This window comes from Phalangium opilio, unplaced genomic scaffold, assembly GCF_054372755.1.
Source record: "Phalangium opilio isolate 3A_F unplaced genomic scaffold, DU_Popi_V2 ptg000209l_1, whole genome shotgun sequence".
In the NCBI taxonomy this organism is placed as follows: Eukaryota; Metazoa; Arthropoda; class Arachnida; order Opiliones; family Phalangiidae; genus Phalangium; species Phalangium opilio.
This window is the reverse complement of record NW_028324217.1, coordinates 16,707,969-16,724,073: the sequence shown is the minus strand read 5'-3', so window position 1 is coordinate 16,724,073 and position 16,105 is coordinate 16,707,969. Positions and strand designations below refer to the sequence as shown.

General features: G+C 36.8%; 1 protein-coding gene across 1 annotated transcript; it reads right to left on the bottom strand.

The window, feature by feature from the left end:
* Window positions 1-1,567: 1,567 nt before the first annotated feature.
* LOC149620893 (uncharacterized) lies at window positions 1,568-10,557 on the bottom strand. The gene is made up of 3 exons (XM_089854634.1): window positions 5,885-10,557; window positions 5,224-5,816; window positions 1,568-1,701 (listed from the first exon to the last, which is right to left on the bottom strand). Exons 1-3 carry the CDS (start codon window positions 10,555-10,557, stop codon window positions 1,568-1,570), a joined length of 5,400 nt encoding a protein of 1,799 aa, XP_089710760.1.
* Window positions 10,558-16,105: the final 5,548 nt, after the last annotated feature.

Genomic DNA, 16,105 nt, shown 5'->3' with positions numbered 1-16,105 from the left:
AATGTATGGAACGCGATACCATTAGACAGATAAGAATTAAATTTTAAAAAAATTGTGCATTAGGTGTTGGAAAAAGATTATTAATATTGCATGTTTCATATTGATTGAAAGATTTTTAACATTTAAATCCTGTAAAATTAAAATACTTCGCCACTTTCATTTAATTAAATTTTAATTACCTGAACATCAACATCTGTTTAAGACGTATTTTCAACTGATATCTCCGGGTCAGAACTTCATCTCCAGTCTTGTAAGAACTTCGGTATAATGAAGGCTTATTGTCAGTTACGAAAGAACCAACATATTGCAAATAAAAAATATTATCAAAATTAACCCAAACATTTCTGGTGCAGGCTTTGAGAACAAGCAGCAGGTGCTGTTTTCCAATGAAACTGCGTGTATTGTAATCGCAAGCGTGGTTTCGTTCTATAACATTACGTGGTTCTATCATTTGGGAAGGCAATTCTGAATATAATTGAGTTCTTTTTATTTACAAGAGTGAACCAACTATAGCCAAATTAAAATAATTGTAGCTTAAAGAAAGACTTATAAAACCAGAGAATTTGGCTGCACTGTGGTGATATAAGGGTTTGCACTCCGCTATTTTTCGATTCACTCACGTCTTGTCCATATTGGGAAGTTTATAACGACCCAGTTCGCATAGTAACATAAGTAAGAGCTTTTGGAAAGCGAAAAATTTAATATGTACGTTTTCATGTAGTAAATGCGTGCTTGGTAACATTTGGCTTATTTTTCTACCACGTTTATATCTTGTTGCGAAAACCTACACACTAAAAGGGTTTCCTATAATTATGGAGTATTGCGAAAATATATTTAACCAAGTAAATTTCCCTGTATCATTTCCATAAATTATATTTTTACTGCGTTTTTCTGTTCTGTTTTTCGGTTTCAAAAATATGTATAGTTTCGAAAACATAAGGTGGATTATTACGCAAGATTCATTAGGAATTTTAGTTTCTTAAATAATTAAAAAGTAACTTATTTTCACTTTGATCGACTTAATTGAATTGCGTATCTTGAAAGGTTACCATATTTTCACTTTGATCGTCTTAATTGAATTGAATATCTTGAAAGGTTACCTTGACTCTTGTGGTCGATGGAAATTCAATATACTTAATATTAAGGAATAACAAGTACTATCTCTTTTTGAATTTGTCTGTGACTTCTCTTTTGCACAAACCTATGAAGCCTGTTTTTGCACAAGTCTATGACCTGTTTGTGTACAAGTATATGGAGGTAAACACAGGCCTACGGAATCTGTTTGCACGTAGTTCTACGGAAGATTTTTATGAAAATGGTTATGGGATATTTTTGAGCATAGTGATGTCTATATCATCTTTTTAAGCACTCTCTGAAATTTTGTGCACAGCTCTATGGAATCTTTTCGCGCACAGCTCTATGGAATCTTTTCGCGCACAGGTCGATAGAATCTTTTCGCGCACAGATCTATAGAATCTTTTCGCGCACAGGTCTATAGAATCTTTTCGCGCGCAGGTCTATGGAATCTTTTCGCGCAAAGGTCTATAGAATCTTTTCGCGCACTGGTCTATAGAATCTTTTCGCGCAAAGGTCTATAGAATCTTTTCGCGCACAGCTCTATGGAATCTTTTCGCGCACAGGTCGATAGAATCTTTTCGCGCACAGATCTATAGAATCTTTTCGCGCACAGGTCTATAGAATCTTTTCGCGCGCAGGTCTAAAGAATCTTTTCGCGCACAGGTCTATAGAATCTTTTCGCGCACAGGTCTATAGAATCTTTTCGCGCAAAGGTCTATAGAATCTTTTCGCGCACTGGTCTATAGAATCTTTTCGCGCACAGGTCTATGGAATATTTTTGTGCACAGGTCTATGGAATCTTTTTGTGCACATGTCTATTGAATCTTTTTGTGCACAGGTCAATGGAATCTTTTAGTGCACAGGTTTATGGAATCTTTTAGTGCACAGGTTAATGGAATCTTTCAGTGCACAGGTTTATGGAATCTTTTAGTGCACAGGTTTATGGAATCTTTTAGTGCACAGGTTTATGGAATCTTTTAGTGCACAGGTTTATGGAATCTTTTAGTGCACAGGTCTATGGAATCTTTTTGTGCACAGGTCTATGGAATCTTTTTGTGCACATGTCTATTAAATCTTTTTGTGCACATGTCTATTGAATCTTTTTGTGCACAGGTCAATGGAATCGTTTTGTGCTCAGGTTTATGGAATCTTTTAGTGCACAGGTTTATGGAATCTTTTAGTGCACAGGTTAATGGAATCTTTTAGTGCACAGGTCTATGGAATCTTTTAGTGCACAGGTCTATGGATTATTTTTGTGCACAGGTCTATGGAATCTTTTAGTGCACAGGTCTATGGAATATTTTTGTGCACAGGTCTATGGAATCTTTTAGTGCACAGGTCTATGGAATATTTTTGTGCACAGGTCTATGACTTGTTTGTGCACAAGCCTATTTAACCTGTTTGTGCACAAATCTATGGAATCCGTTTGTGCACATATTTATTAGCATAGTGGAATGGAATGTTTTTGTGCTCAGGTCTATGACTGATGTTTGCGCACAAGTTCATGAGATATAATAGTGCATAAGTCTATTTAAGGTATAATGTTATGGTAGCTGCACTTTTCCTTAATAATTTTGAAACTAATTCAAATCAGGTTTGGGCTCACTCGAATAGGTTTCGCTGGGCTCAACACGTGCTAATATTGCTGCTCAGGCTCAGTCTTTTAAGTAAGTTTAAACTCCAGTATTTTTTTCAAGACCATAAATGTTGATTTAAATTTAACCTTAAAACCATTTATACACGTTAAATACAAAACTAGACCATTCATTTAGTATCGTTATGACTTGCACTACTATATAATTAAAATAGGTTAAAAATTTAATATATCAATGGGTTAGTGTTTGTTTTATCGAATTTGCCCCGCTTAAGCTCAAGAATTACATGACAGCATGATGACAGTGGAAAGAAGACTCGGATTATTCTATTATTAAGCTTTTCTTTCTTACTGAAATCCGGGGAATTGGGCCAGGTGGGATAGCTATACTAATAAAATTTCAAGTTTGAGTTTCACTGAATAACGTCGGTGTAAATTACCGAAAATTCATAAAACAAATACTGTGCCAGAGAGAAAGGTCCCGAATGTTAGTAAGAAAAGCTTTGTATTGTAGGTTCTCTTAATTTCCAGGCGTGTACAGTATCCCTTCTTACAAAAGCGCGTCTAGAGAGAGAGGGATACGCAGTCTCCTCCCCTCTCTACCGACACTACTCCATTGCAGCTTTTCTTAATTTCCTTAAAAGATTTCAACCATTCATTCTTAGTTTATCATTGTTTACCTGTAAATCGTCGTAGGGTGGCGTATCTCTTAATACAAGCAACACTATTTATGGAATAATGTCCGCATGAAAAGTAATAAAAATGTCCCGACGGGCTGACGGTTAACGACGAGTGACTAGGGTGCAAAAAAAATATTAATCATCAGTAAAATTAACCCATTCTTTATATTTTTTGATGGAAGTTCTTATGTCACGCGAGCGACGCCGCGGGTAACAGCTAGTAATAATAATGTTCAAAACATTGTTGTCTTAAGACGGATGCAAAGACGTTAGGGCTTTGGTGGACTGACAACTTGAGATCGCCGTCTTTAGATTAACATACCTGATTTTCCGTTGTATCCCCATATCCAGCATACTTTACAATGCCCCTCGCCCTAATTGAAACGGGTGTATTACTAAACGATGATTCTAAATGAAATTGTACGACTACTTCATTTGCCCTTCAATCCACCTCTAAGCTCTAGTTCAAATTATGTTTTCGTAGCAACCATTTTGTCATAAAAATAACACCTTAAGATTAAGCCCGTTAAGTTTCTCACATTTCAAGAAAAAAGAGCACTTGCTGTTTCGCTTTCATAGCTTTATTCGCTTAATCCGTTAACTTTTAATTTTTGGGAGAGCTCAAATTTTTATAAGTGTTCCGACCGACTGAAAAATCGAAACCTTAAGTCCCCGTTCGTCGCGTAACTTATAAGAATCACTTCAATCAATAACAAAGTCACTCAGTTTTTTGCTTTAGACGAATTCAAACGCTTTATTCAATTCCAATCAACTCAAATTCTTTTATTTTAAACTGTTCCTTTACTTTAACTTTTCTTTTGTATTATTTTTTTTTGTGGTATCTAAACCTTTTCCTTATTTCTTTTATTTCCGTGGTATCTAAACCTTTTCCTTATTTCTTTTATTTCCGTGGTATCTAAACCTTTTCCTTATTTCTTTTATTATTTTGGTATCTAAACCTTTTCCTTATTTCCATTATTATTTCCTAGGTTTCTAAACCTTTTCCATTATTCCATTATTTCCGTGATACCTTTTCCTTTTCCTAAGTTCCATTTTTTAATTATTATGTCCGAAGACTATAGCTCCTTGCCTAGGTCTGAGCTTCATTTCTTTTTATTTCTTATGCCCGACTAAGGACGTCTAGCTTCTTTGCTAGCCCATTCCAAAGTGATTATTCTTTTACGTCCAAGTCAGGACTCCTAGCTAGGTTTCAAAGTTCCATTTCAATTTTCAACCCCCATATTCAAAGTCAGTTTATGTTTTTACCAATTTGCAATTTTGGCCAGAGCATCGGCCTTTACCCTTATTATTCTATCCCCTCATTTTCTCTTTTATTTATCTTAACTTTCACTTTTCACTAATGCACGTGCATGTCATATAATACCCTGAATCTTTGATCTGTCCTATCCAAGCTAACAAGTTTTATTACTTTGTTTTTCAAGCGAACCGATCCCTTCGGTCAAAGATTCTGTTTAAAGCAGTTATACTTATTTTTCTTACACAAATATCCGACTAAAGCTTTCTATACTGTTTTTGCAAGGAACGATAATAATCCAAGGTTTACAAAAAATATAAAACACAAATGAATATAAACACAAATGAATACAAACTCAATAAACATGAATATTTTTGCGCGCGCGTGAATTAGGCCTAATTCTTTAAAACATTCAAAAAAAATGCACATCAATTCAAATTTCATACACTTATTTTCAACACTCCCCCCCCCTTGAACTACGTTTTAAGTAGTTCAAGAAAGAGAGTTGTCTTTCATCAAACTTTAAATTTCCAAATGATATAAAGGTTGAACGGGTCGACGTAGTCGATTACCGTTCGGCAGTCTTATCATACATGAACGTATGATTTCGTCCCTACCTCTCATTACTTGTTCTATTACAGCTAATTTCCACATTGCTCGTGGTTTCATAGCGTCTTCTACCAAAACAACATCATTTAATTTTAATTCTTTACTTGGTTCACCTTTCAATTGTGTTCGGTGATGAGCCGATCTCAACTCTAGCAAATAATTGGTTTTCCAACGGATCCAAAACCGATCCAAAACAGTTTGTCTGTATTTCAAGCGTTTAATAATTTCGCGTTTTGTTACCGTTGGCACATCTTCATTTGTAAACGTTTGTGATGGTAGAGTTGTCAGTCGTTTCCCCACTAGAAAATGAGCTGGCGTTAATGGCCTTGGCTCTCCTGGGTCTTCATAAATGTATGTGATAGGGCGGGAGTTTATTGTCGCTTCAATTTCAATGAGAAGAGTCTCTATTTCTTCGTATGTTAGGTGGGCTCTTCCTAGTATCTTGCGGAGGGGTTCCTTAACGGAACGCACCATCCTTTCCCAAAATCCCCCCACCAGGGGGCCCTGTCTGCTATGTATCTCCACTTTATTTTTAAACTTCCATAATACTCCATTGCTTCTGGACTTCTCATTTTTTCTTGCAAGATTTTTAGATCCGCGTCTGCGCGTTTAAAATTTGCCGCGTTATCGCTGTAAATTATTTTGACCACTCTTCTTCGCGCAATAAACCGTCGAAATGCCATAAGAAAGGCTTCTGTTGTGAGGTCCGTAACTAATTCTAGGTGGACAGCACGTGTTACTGCGCAGGTGAAAACTACGAAGTAACATTTTTTATCTGGTTTTGCATATATAGGACCACCGTGGTCTATGCCGCAAATTTCGAAGGGTGGAGCTGGGTTGATCCTTGCGTCCGGAAGTGGCGCCATTTCTGCTTTCATAGGCTTGGCTTTATATCGCTTGCATCTTGGGCATGAATAAATGACTTTATTCACTAATTGCCTAATCTTTGGTATCCAATAGTGTTCTCTAATTTCCGTCATTACTTCGCTTTTACCTGCATGTTTCAATCTTACGTGTGTTTGCCATCCAATTAAATATGATAGTTGATGAGTTCCTGACAATATCCATGGGTGTCGCTCCCGGTAAGTCATTTTGGCCGCGTCTAAGCGCCCTCCCACACACATGACCCCCTGTTTATCCAAAAACGGGTTCAGTGATGTGATACTTGATTTTCTCGATATTTCTTGTCCATTTTCCAAACTTTTTACTTCATCAAAAAAATCTTCTTTTTGCGCATTCTTCACCCAAAACACTTCAGCATTCATTACTTCTTCCCCTGTCATCGGACCCTTTTTTCTTTCTTGTACCTTATTTCTTGTGTTATGGATGAAACGCATAATCCACGCCGTTATGTTTAGGACTTGGTTCAAACTGCTATACTTTTTCAAATTCAATAACCCTTCATATTTCTGTACCGGATTCATATAAGCGACTACTTCTTTCTTTTTTAACTCATCCTGTATTTCAACCGGCAATTCTTGGTTTTCTCCAAAATTATCCTCTTCATTTACTAGATCTATATGTTCTCTAAGCCAAGTTGGTCCATGTAACCAAAGATCGCTTGAGGCGATTTCTTCTAAAGACTTCCCTCGAGTTGGAAGGTCAGCGGGGTTTTCTTTGCCCGGACAATGATGCCATATTTCTGGTTCCGTTCGCGTATGTATTTCGCGCACTCTGTTTTGGACAAACTGTTTCCATCGGCCAGGAGATCCGCGGATCCATGCTAATACTATTTCCGAATCTGACCACATTATTACTTTTTGTGGCTTAATTGTCAACGTGTCCATTAATGTATTGTTCAATCGAGCGCCTATTAATGCACCCATCAGTTCTAGCCGTGGTATTGTTAATTTTTGATTCCCCAACGGGGTTACTCTTACTTTTGACGCGATCAGTATTGAATTAATTTCACCATTAGGATACATACATTTTAAATAGAACACTGTCGCATATGCACTTTCGCTTGCGTCTACGAAACCATGTAATTCTATTGCTTCTGGTTTCAAATCTAATTGATTTTTATAGAAAAACCTGGGTATTTCAAATTCTATCAATTTTGATAGTTCATTACACCAATCATTAAATTTTGTTTCTAAGTCTTTAGGTAAATCCTCATCCCAGTCTATTTTTCTAACCCACAGTTCTTGAAATATGAATTTTGCCCGGATTGTGAACGGGGCCAATAAACCCATAGGGTCAAAGATACGTGCGACAGCTCTCAGTACTCCTCTTTTAGTATTTTCTTTATTTATCATAAATTCCAAAAGTGACGTAACTTCATAAGACAAATTGTCTGTCATTTCATCCCATAACATCCCCAAAACCTTGGTATTTGTAGGATTAGGTAGACCTTTCTGTTCCTGACTTTTATCATGTGACCCCCACTTGGTTCTTATTTCTTTCGAATTACTTCTTATTTTTCTCAAATTCATTCCCGCTTCTGACAATATCTTGGTTGCATCATTGATTAATTGGTCTGCCTCATCGGGGTTATCCTTTGTCGTAACTAAATCATCAACATATCTATCTTTTTCTAAACTTTCACTTGCCGCGGGGTATTTTTCTTTTGTTTTCTCTAAGTGGTGTAAAATGATCGCATTCAATAGGAAGGGCGAAGTGGTTACCCCAAAGGGGACTTTAGTCATTCGATACTCTACTAAATTTTGTTTTTGTGGGTGATCTAACCCCTCAATCCAAAGAAAACGCAAGGCGTTCCTGTCTTTCTCCGCGATCCCTATAGTGTGAAAGGCTTTGGCTATGTCCCCCGTTATTCCTACTTTTTTCTCCCTAAAGCGCACCAATATGCGAAAAAGGTCCGGCAGTAAATTTGGTCCTGCCTCCAAACAATCATTTAGCGAGGGCATGCCTTTTGCGTGAGAAGACACGTCCTGAACAATTCTTAACTTTGTTGTATCTCTTTCCTCCCTAAACACTCCCTGATGTGGTAAATAGTATAATGGTCCCTTTGGTGGGGGGTACTCAAACTTACTTGGGATTCTTTCAATTATTCCTGATTCTAGTTGCTCATGAATAACCTCATCATACGCTTTTAACTTAATTGGATTCGTTTCCAATTTTTTGATCAAATTCCAAGTTCGCCTTTTTGCTACCTCATAATTATCACCTAGAAATTGTACTTCCTTTTTCCAGGGTAAAGCTACTTCATATTGTCCATTTTTATATTCAATTTTTTCATTAAACTCTTTCAATACTTCATTTTCTTCAATTCCTTTTGCCGAATGAGCATTATCCAAAATGCCAATCGACTCATTATCCCAAAAGGCTTTCATTTGTTTCGACAACAAGTCTTCTTCACTAACCGAATCCACCGATACTTTCATAACAGCTATAGCATGAGCTCCCACTCTATTTTTTGTGTCTTCCCCCCCATGCAGGGTCCATCCCAGTTTCGTATCTATCGCAACTAAAGATTCATTAATTCTCTCCACCTTCCCCTGCGCTATTTTCCAAAAATAATCAGCTCCAATTAAAACATCTATTTTATCATCCTTTTCTCTTCTCTTCTTTTCTCGAGTGTCAGACAATTGATAACCTCTTTCTTTTAATTCTTCCACTATATGACCTGATGGCACCGCCAAAATTGTACCTGATATGGACGGGGTTTCAAGCGCCGTTATCTCTACAAGTTCTTCAGTTTCACTATTTTTCATGATAAGCTTAAATCTACGTCTGTTGGAAACTATGGGTGTTTCTCGTTCGAAAGGAAATACATTCAGGGTCTCGTCGCCTATTTCTTCTAACTTTAACTGATTTACGATTTCTTCTCTTACAAAGCATCTGTGGCTTCCCCCATCGAGTAAACACCGCACATTAGCTTCCTCCCCATTTGGGCCTATCATAACCGCTCTCAAGGTTTGCAAGTAAATTTCACCACCCCCTGTTTCTTCATCATGTGCTAATGCACTGTACGTTCCAACATTTTCATTATTACTTTGACTTGTAGATGGGTTTGATTCACCTGCACTATTTTGTTTTTGATTATCCTGATTTGCATCGTTACTTTCAGGAATTTGTCTGTCCTGTCTTCCATTAGGCCTATTAAACCCCTGCCTGTTTTGATTGTAAATATATCTATCCATATCCATGCAAAGAATTTTGTTGTGTGATCTCCCACAATTTTGACATTGTCTAAACTTTGTTTTGCAATGACTCGCTGTATGCCCACTTCTCAAACACAAAAAACACAGCCTTCGGCGTATTGCTATTTCCCTTTTTTCTTTTGCGGGAACTTTCATACAGGTATAATAGGGATGCGATTCATTACAAAACACACAATTGTAAGGATATCTGGTATTTGTACTGGGAATACTTAGAGCCGTGGCTGACGCCAGTGATTTTAGGTGGGTATTTTGTGAGGGCTTGGGTTTATCCTTTTGGGGTTGACTCTGCTTTATTTGCATTCTCCCTGTTCTATGTATAGCCATAGCCTGTTCTTTTCTTTCTATTGTTTTCCTTAAAAAATTCAACACATTATCTACTGTCCAAGATCCCCTTTCTTTATCCTCTTTCCCAAAATCTTCTAACAAATCCAATGGAATTAATCCCCCTAAAATATGCGCGTATAATTCCATATTTTGAACTGTGAGTTGTCCTAACGCCTCTAAACTTCTAACTTCTATTTGGCAAGAATCGTGCAAGTGCCTCAATGCTTCGACATTAGTTGAATCATGAACTGGTTTTAATTTTAACAAATTATTAATTCGTGCACTAGTTATCATTTCTTTTCTACCATATCTTTCTTCTAAAATATCTGCCGCTATTTTAAAATGTTCTATACCGTCAATAGCCTTTTCGGCTTGACCTTCTAAATAAGAACGTAAATATATCAACTTAGCCGCTGCATCCAGTTGTTGTTGGTTGACTGCTACGTTGAACTGAGGCCAGAATCGTTGCCAGTTTTCTAGTCCACCGCTGAATCTCCTGATACTGATTTGAGGCAATTTCACAGTTGCTGGAGTTTGATTCCCGGATACTGTTGGCTGGACGCTCGCGCTGTTGTTTTCCGTCGTCGTCTCGTCTTCTTTGTTACTCGCGAGCCATCTTTTTGCACGCTCTGTCCAGTACGTTAAAAACTCTATCCAGTCTTCCTCGTCTTTCACTTCCGCAGTAAGTTTATCACCGTCCGTAATTAGTTTCGAGATTGTTTCGTTCAGTTTTGTAATTTTACCTTCCCTTGCCGACACTTGAGCTAAGTTGTTCGCAATTACTTCTTCATCCACTTCTTCGTTTCCCAGTTCAGTTTTTATAGCGTCTAAGGCTTTTTTCATAGACCGTCTTACGGCGTCCCGTTTTATTTTATTTCTTTCTAAGTCCGTTGCCATTTTTTTTTTTGCTAATGTTTGTTATTAATCTAAAGGTTCTTACGTACACTCAATCCCGGGTTTCGGCACCATGTTTCGCTTTCATAGCTTTATTCGCTTAATCCGTTAACTTTTAATTTTTGGGAGAGCTCAAATTTTTATAAGTGTTCCGACCGACTGAAAAATCGAAACCTTAAGTCCCCGTTCGTCGCGTAACTTATAAGAATCACTTCAATCAATAACAAAGTCACTCAGTTTTTTGCTTTAGACGAATTCAAACGCTTTATTCAATTCCAATCAACTCAAATTCTTTTATTTTAAACTGTTCCTTTACTTTAACTTTTCTTTTGTATTATTTTTTTTTGTGGTATCTAAACCTTTTCCTTATTTCTTTTATTTCCGTGGTATCTAAACCTTTTCCTTATTTCTTTTATTTCCGTGGTATCTAAACCTTTTCCTTATTTCTTTTATTATTTTGGTATCTAAACCTTTTCCTTATTTCCATTATTATTTCCTAGGTTTCTAAACCTTTTGCATTATTCCATTATTTCCGTGATACCTTTTCCATTTCCTAAGTTCCATTTTTTAATTATTATGTCCGAAGACTATAGCTCCTTGCCTAGGTCTGAGCTTCATTTCTTTTTATTTCTTATGCCCGACTAAGGACGTCTAGCTTCTTTGCTAGCCCATTCCAAAGTGATTATTCTTTTACGTCCAAGTCAGGACTCCTAGCTAGGTTTCAAAGTTCCATTTCAATTTTCAACCCCCATATTCAAAGTTCAGTTTATGTTTTTACCAATTTGCAATTTTGGCCAGAGCATCGGCCTTTACCCTTATTATTCTATCCCCTCATTTTCTCTTTTATTTATCTTAACTTTCACTTTTCACTAATGCACGTGCATGTCATATAATACCCTGAATCTTTGATCTGTCCTATCCAAGCTAACAAGTTTTATTACTTTGTTTTTCAAGCGAACCGATCCCTTCGGTCAAAGATTCTGTTTAAAGCAGTTATACTTATTTTTCTTACACAAATATCCGACTAAAGCTTTCTATACTGTTTTTGCAAGGAACGATAATAATCCAAGGTTTACAAAAAATATAAAACACAAATGAATATAAACACAAATGAATACAAACTCAATAAACATGAATATTTTTGCGCGCGCGTGAATTAGGCCTAATTCTTTAAAACATTCAAAAAAAAATGCACATCAATTCAAATTTCATACACTTATTTTCAACACTTGCCTCAAGAGTCTATGGGAAATATCATAAGTTTATCATGCCTCTAAGTACACAAATATGAGTAACAACTGGGCATCTTCTGCAGGCTACTGTGACGTCAGAACTCGTATAGCGCTAAGATCCGAACAGTGAAAATTTTGAAATTCATGTCACGGTGCAGCCACCAAACGGTCGAGACGATTTCTAAATGGGTCACATGAAAAAAATCATCCAATAGAATAAAGTAGATTTTTACGTTTCGTATAGGCAGGCATTGGGGGAAACGAATTTTACTTAAGCAACCCCAAAATCCCCCTCTCTATTGAGAGAGAGAGGCAGCTTCAGTCCCTGAAACATTCTAAAAGGGATGAAAGAAACGCTAGGCTAGGCAGTACAATTTTGTATTGAAGTTGAAGTGATAAATGATACGGAGAGAGCAGGAAGTAAGGAACGTTAGAGGGAGTGTTGTTCTAATGCTAAAAAAACCGTCATACAGTGGCAAATGGGAAAGAAAGTGGGGGGTAGGAATTTTTATCTCCGTTCCTCAATTTTAGCTAACGCGCAGGCGCGAGTGACGTCATTTACTACCGCCAGCAGAGAGAATTTAAAAATTCTCTCTGCCGCCAGCGCCAGCTTCCGCTTCCATCGACTGCTGCCCCACTCACTCTGTTCAACCAACAATCAACGTCTGTTGGGAGGAAACCGAGGCTTAATAAAAATGCCAAATTGTTTTTGTAACGGTTGTAGGAATGATTCAAGGTATTCGCTTAAAAATATATGAAAGGAATATCCTTGCACGCGTTTCCAAAGCCAAAAACCCAGATAGAAAAATGTAAAAGATGGATATTAGCTTGTGGAAGACCGATTTCCACTAGCTTCTATTCACTTTCAATAAATTTCAAGCTTTGTTTTTGGTTTGGGAAATGGTTTGAAAACGATATTTACCATGTCGGGTCATGTTAAATACTTAGGGTTACTTGAACAATTAAAAAACAACACTTCTTATAGTTAACCATGGCAGAAATTCAAACACGACCTTCCCCTTCTAGTTCAAAGCCGGTTTTAAATTTGACGCATGCGCGCGGACACCGCGATGAGTCTCCAAGTCAGCGCCAGAGAGAGACGAGTTTAGCCAGGAAAGCGAACGAACGCCCCTATTCACTTTAACGCTCCCTCTCAAGTCTCTCCTCCCTGGAGAGAGTATAGGGTTTCATTAAAGGTAGCCAGACAAATACTATTGCCAAACGAGTAGCACCCATATCTCTACTTAGAGGCATGATAAACTTATGGCAATATCTAAAATAGACAAAATCTAAATTCTTTAAGTATTCATAAATTACTATACGTAGGTTGTAGCACCAAGATCTCATTCACTTGAATGAGATCTTGGTAGCACTTATTTACTGCTTAGTTTGGAACGTATTCAACGGAAAATTGTATACGAAAGGTTTTTAAAACGCTGACAATACGATTACATAAATATCTTAAATGACCACAGGCTTCTAACAATTAGAAACAGATTAACTTACCTGGACTTGAGTTTTTTAAATAAGCTAGAAACTTTTCAAATAGATTGTCAAATATTATTAGAAAAAATGCATTTTCAATTATCGCGCAAAATTCTCCGTGACTACAAAACATTTTACATAGGAAACCCGAACAAAGTCTTATTAAATCCCATAAAAAGAATGCAAAACAAGTCACGTTACTGAAAATAGACTTGTTCGAAAAGAAAAAGACTCGCTTTAAATGTAGCTTCTTCAAAATTGTTAATACAAATATCATTAATGATCTATTTTAGTGAATTAACTTTTCATTTTCACAAAGTATGAGTATTTTTAAACTCAGATTTTGTCTTAAATCTTAATAACGCTAATTTAACAAAAATTGTATTTTAAAAAATTGTGTGTCTATATACAAATATATCTCCCTTTAACGTTAATCTTGTTTAACTATTAATAGTAAGACTACTGTTAAGTTGTTTTGTAGGATTTGAAAATGAAACTCCGTTCAACTCAAATTAGTTCTGAAAATGGCGACACAGTTTTGACCCATTCATTTCAGAAGAGGATGAAATACGGTTTTTGTCCAACACACTTACAATGTAAATCCATCTATTCATACACGTGTCTTCTACTTTTATGTACGGTCAAATTTCTCTTTTGCGTAAATTTATAGTCACACTGATCACATTTGAAGGGTTTTTCACCACTGTGAATGCGTTTGTGTAGGATCAAATTACTCTTCCGGGTGCATCTATAGTCACACTGATCGCATCTGAAGGGTTTTTCACCACTGTGAATGTGGTAATGCGCAATTAAAAGATTCTTACGATTACTAGCATAGTCACACTGTTCACATTTGAAGGGTTTTTCACCACTGTGTATGCGTTGATGTATGATCAAAGAACTCTTCAACGTACTTGCATATTCACACTGAACACATTTGAAGGGTTTTTCACCACTGTGAATGCGTTTATGAATGTTCAAAGAACTCTTCCACGTGTTCGCTGTGAATGCGTAGATGTGACTCCAATGCATTCTTCCGCGTAGTTGCGTATTCACATTGATCACATTTGAAGTGTTTGTCACCACTGTGAACGCGTTGATGTTTGATCAAATCAATCTTCCGGGTGCATCTACATTCACACTGATCACATTTGAAGGGTTTATCACCACAGTGAATTTGTTCATGTCTGATCAAAGAACCTTTGTCCATGCTGGCATATTCGCAATGTTCGCATATGAAGAGTTTTTCAACACTGTGAGTGCAATACAATTTTTGTTAAATTAGCGTTATTAAGATTTAAGACAAAATCTGAGTTTAAAAATACTCATACTTTGTGCAAATGAAAAGTTAATTCACTAAAATAGATCATTAATGATATTTGTATTAACAATTTTGAAGTAGCTACATTTAAAGCGAGTCTTTTTCTTTTCGAACAAGTCTATTTTCAGTAACGTGACTTGTTTTGCATTCTTTTTATGGGATTTAATAAGACTTTGTTCGGGTTTCCTATGTAAAATGTTTTGTAGTCACGGAGAATTTTGCGCGATAATTGAAAATGTATTTTTTCTAATAATATTTGACAATCTATTTGAAAAGTTTCTAGCTTATTTAAAAAACTCAAGTCCAGGTAAGTTAATCTGTTTCTAATTGTTAGAAGCCTGTGGTCATTTAAGATATTTATGTAATCGTATTGTCAGCGTTTTAAAAACCTTTCGTATACAATTTTCCGTTGAATACGTTCGAAACTAAGCAGTAAATAAGTGCTACCAAGATCTCATTCAAGTGAATGAGATCTTGGTGCTACAACCTACGTATAGTAATTTATGAATACTTAAAGAATTTAGATTTTGTCTATTTTAGATATTGCCATAAGTTTATCATGCCTCTAAGTAGAGATATGGGTGCTACTCGTTTGGCAATAGTATTTGTCTGGCTACCTTTAATGAAACCCTATACTCTCTCCAGGGAGGAGAGACTTGAGAGGGAGCGTTAAAGTGAATAGGCGCGTTCGTTCGCTTTCCTGGCAAAACTCGTCTCTCTCTGGCGCTGACTTGGAGACTCATCGCGGTGTCCGCGCGCATGCGTCAAATTTAAAACCGGCTTTGAACTAGAAGGGGAAGGTCGTGTTTGAATTTCTGCCATGGTTAACTATAAGAAGTGTTGTTTTTTAATTGTTCAAGTAACCCTAAGTATTTAACATGACCCGACATGGTAAATATCGTTTTCAAACCATTTCCCAAACCAAAAACAAAGCTTGAAATTTATTGAAAGTGAATAGAAGCTAGTGGAAATCGGTCTTCCACAAGCTAATATCCATCTTTTACATTTTTCTATCTGGGTTTTTGGCTTTGGAAACGCGTGCAAGGATATTCCTTTCATATATTTTTAAGCGAATACCTTGAATCATTCCTACAACCGTTACAAAAACAATTTGGCATTTTTATTAAGCCTCGGTTTCCTCCCAACAGACGTTGATTGTTGATTGAACAGAGTGAGTGGGGCAGCAGTCGATGGAAGCGGAAGCTGCGCGTTGGCTAAAATTGAGGAACGGAGATAAAAATTCCTACCCCCCACTTTCTATCCCATTTGCCACTTATGACGGTTTTTTTAGCATTAGATCAACACTCCCTCTAACGTTCCTTACTCCCTGCTCTCTCCGTATCATTTATCACTTCAACTTCAATACAAAATTGTACTGCCTAGCCTAGCGTTTCTTTCATCCCTTTTAGAATGTTTCAGGGACTGAAACCGCCTCTCTCTCTCAATAGAGAGGGGGATTTTGGGGTTGCTTAAGTAAAATTCGTTTCCCCCAATGCCTGCCTATACGAAACGT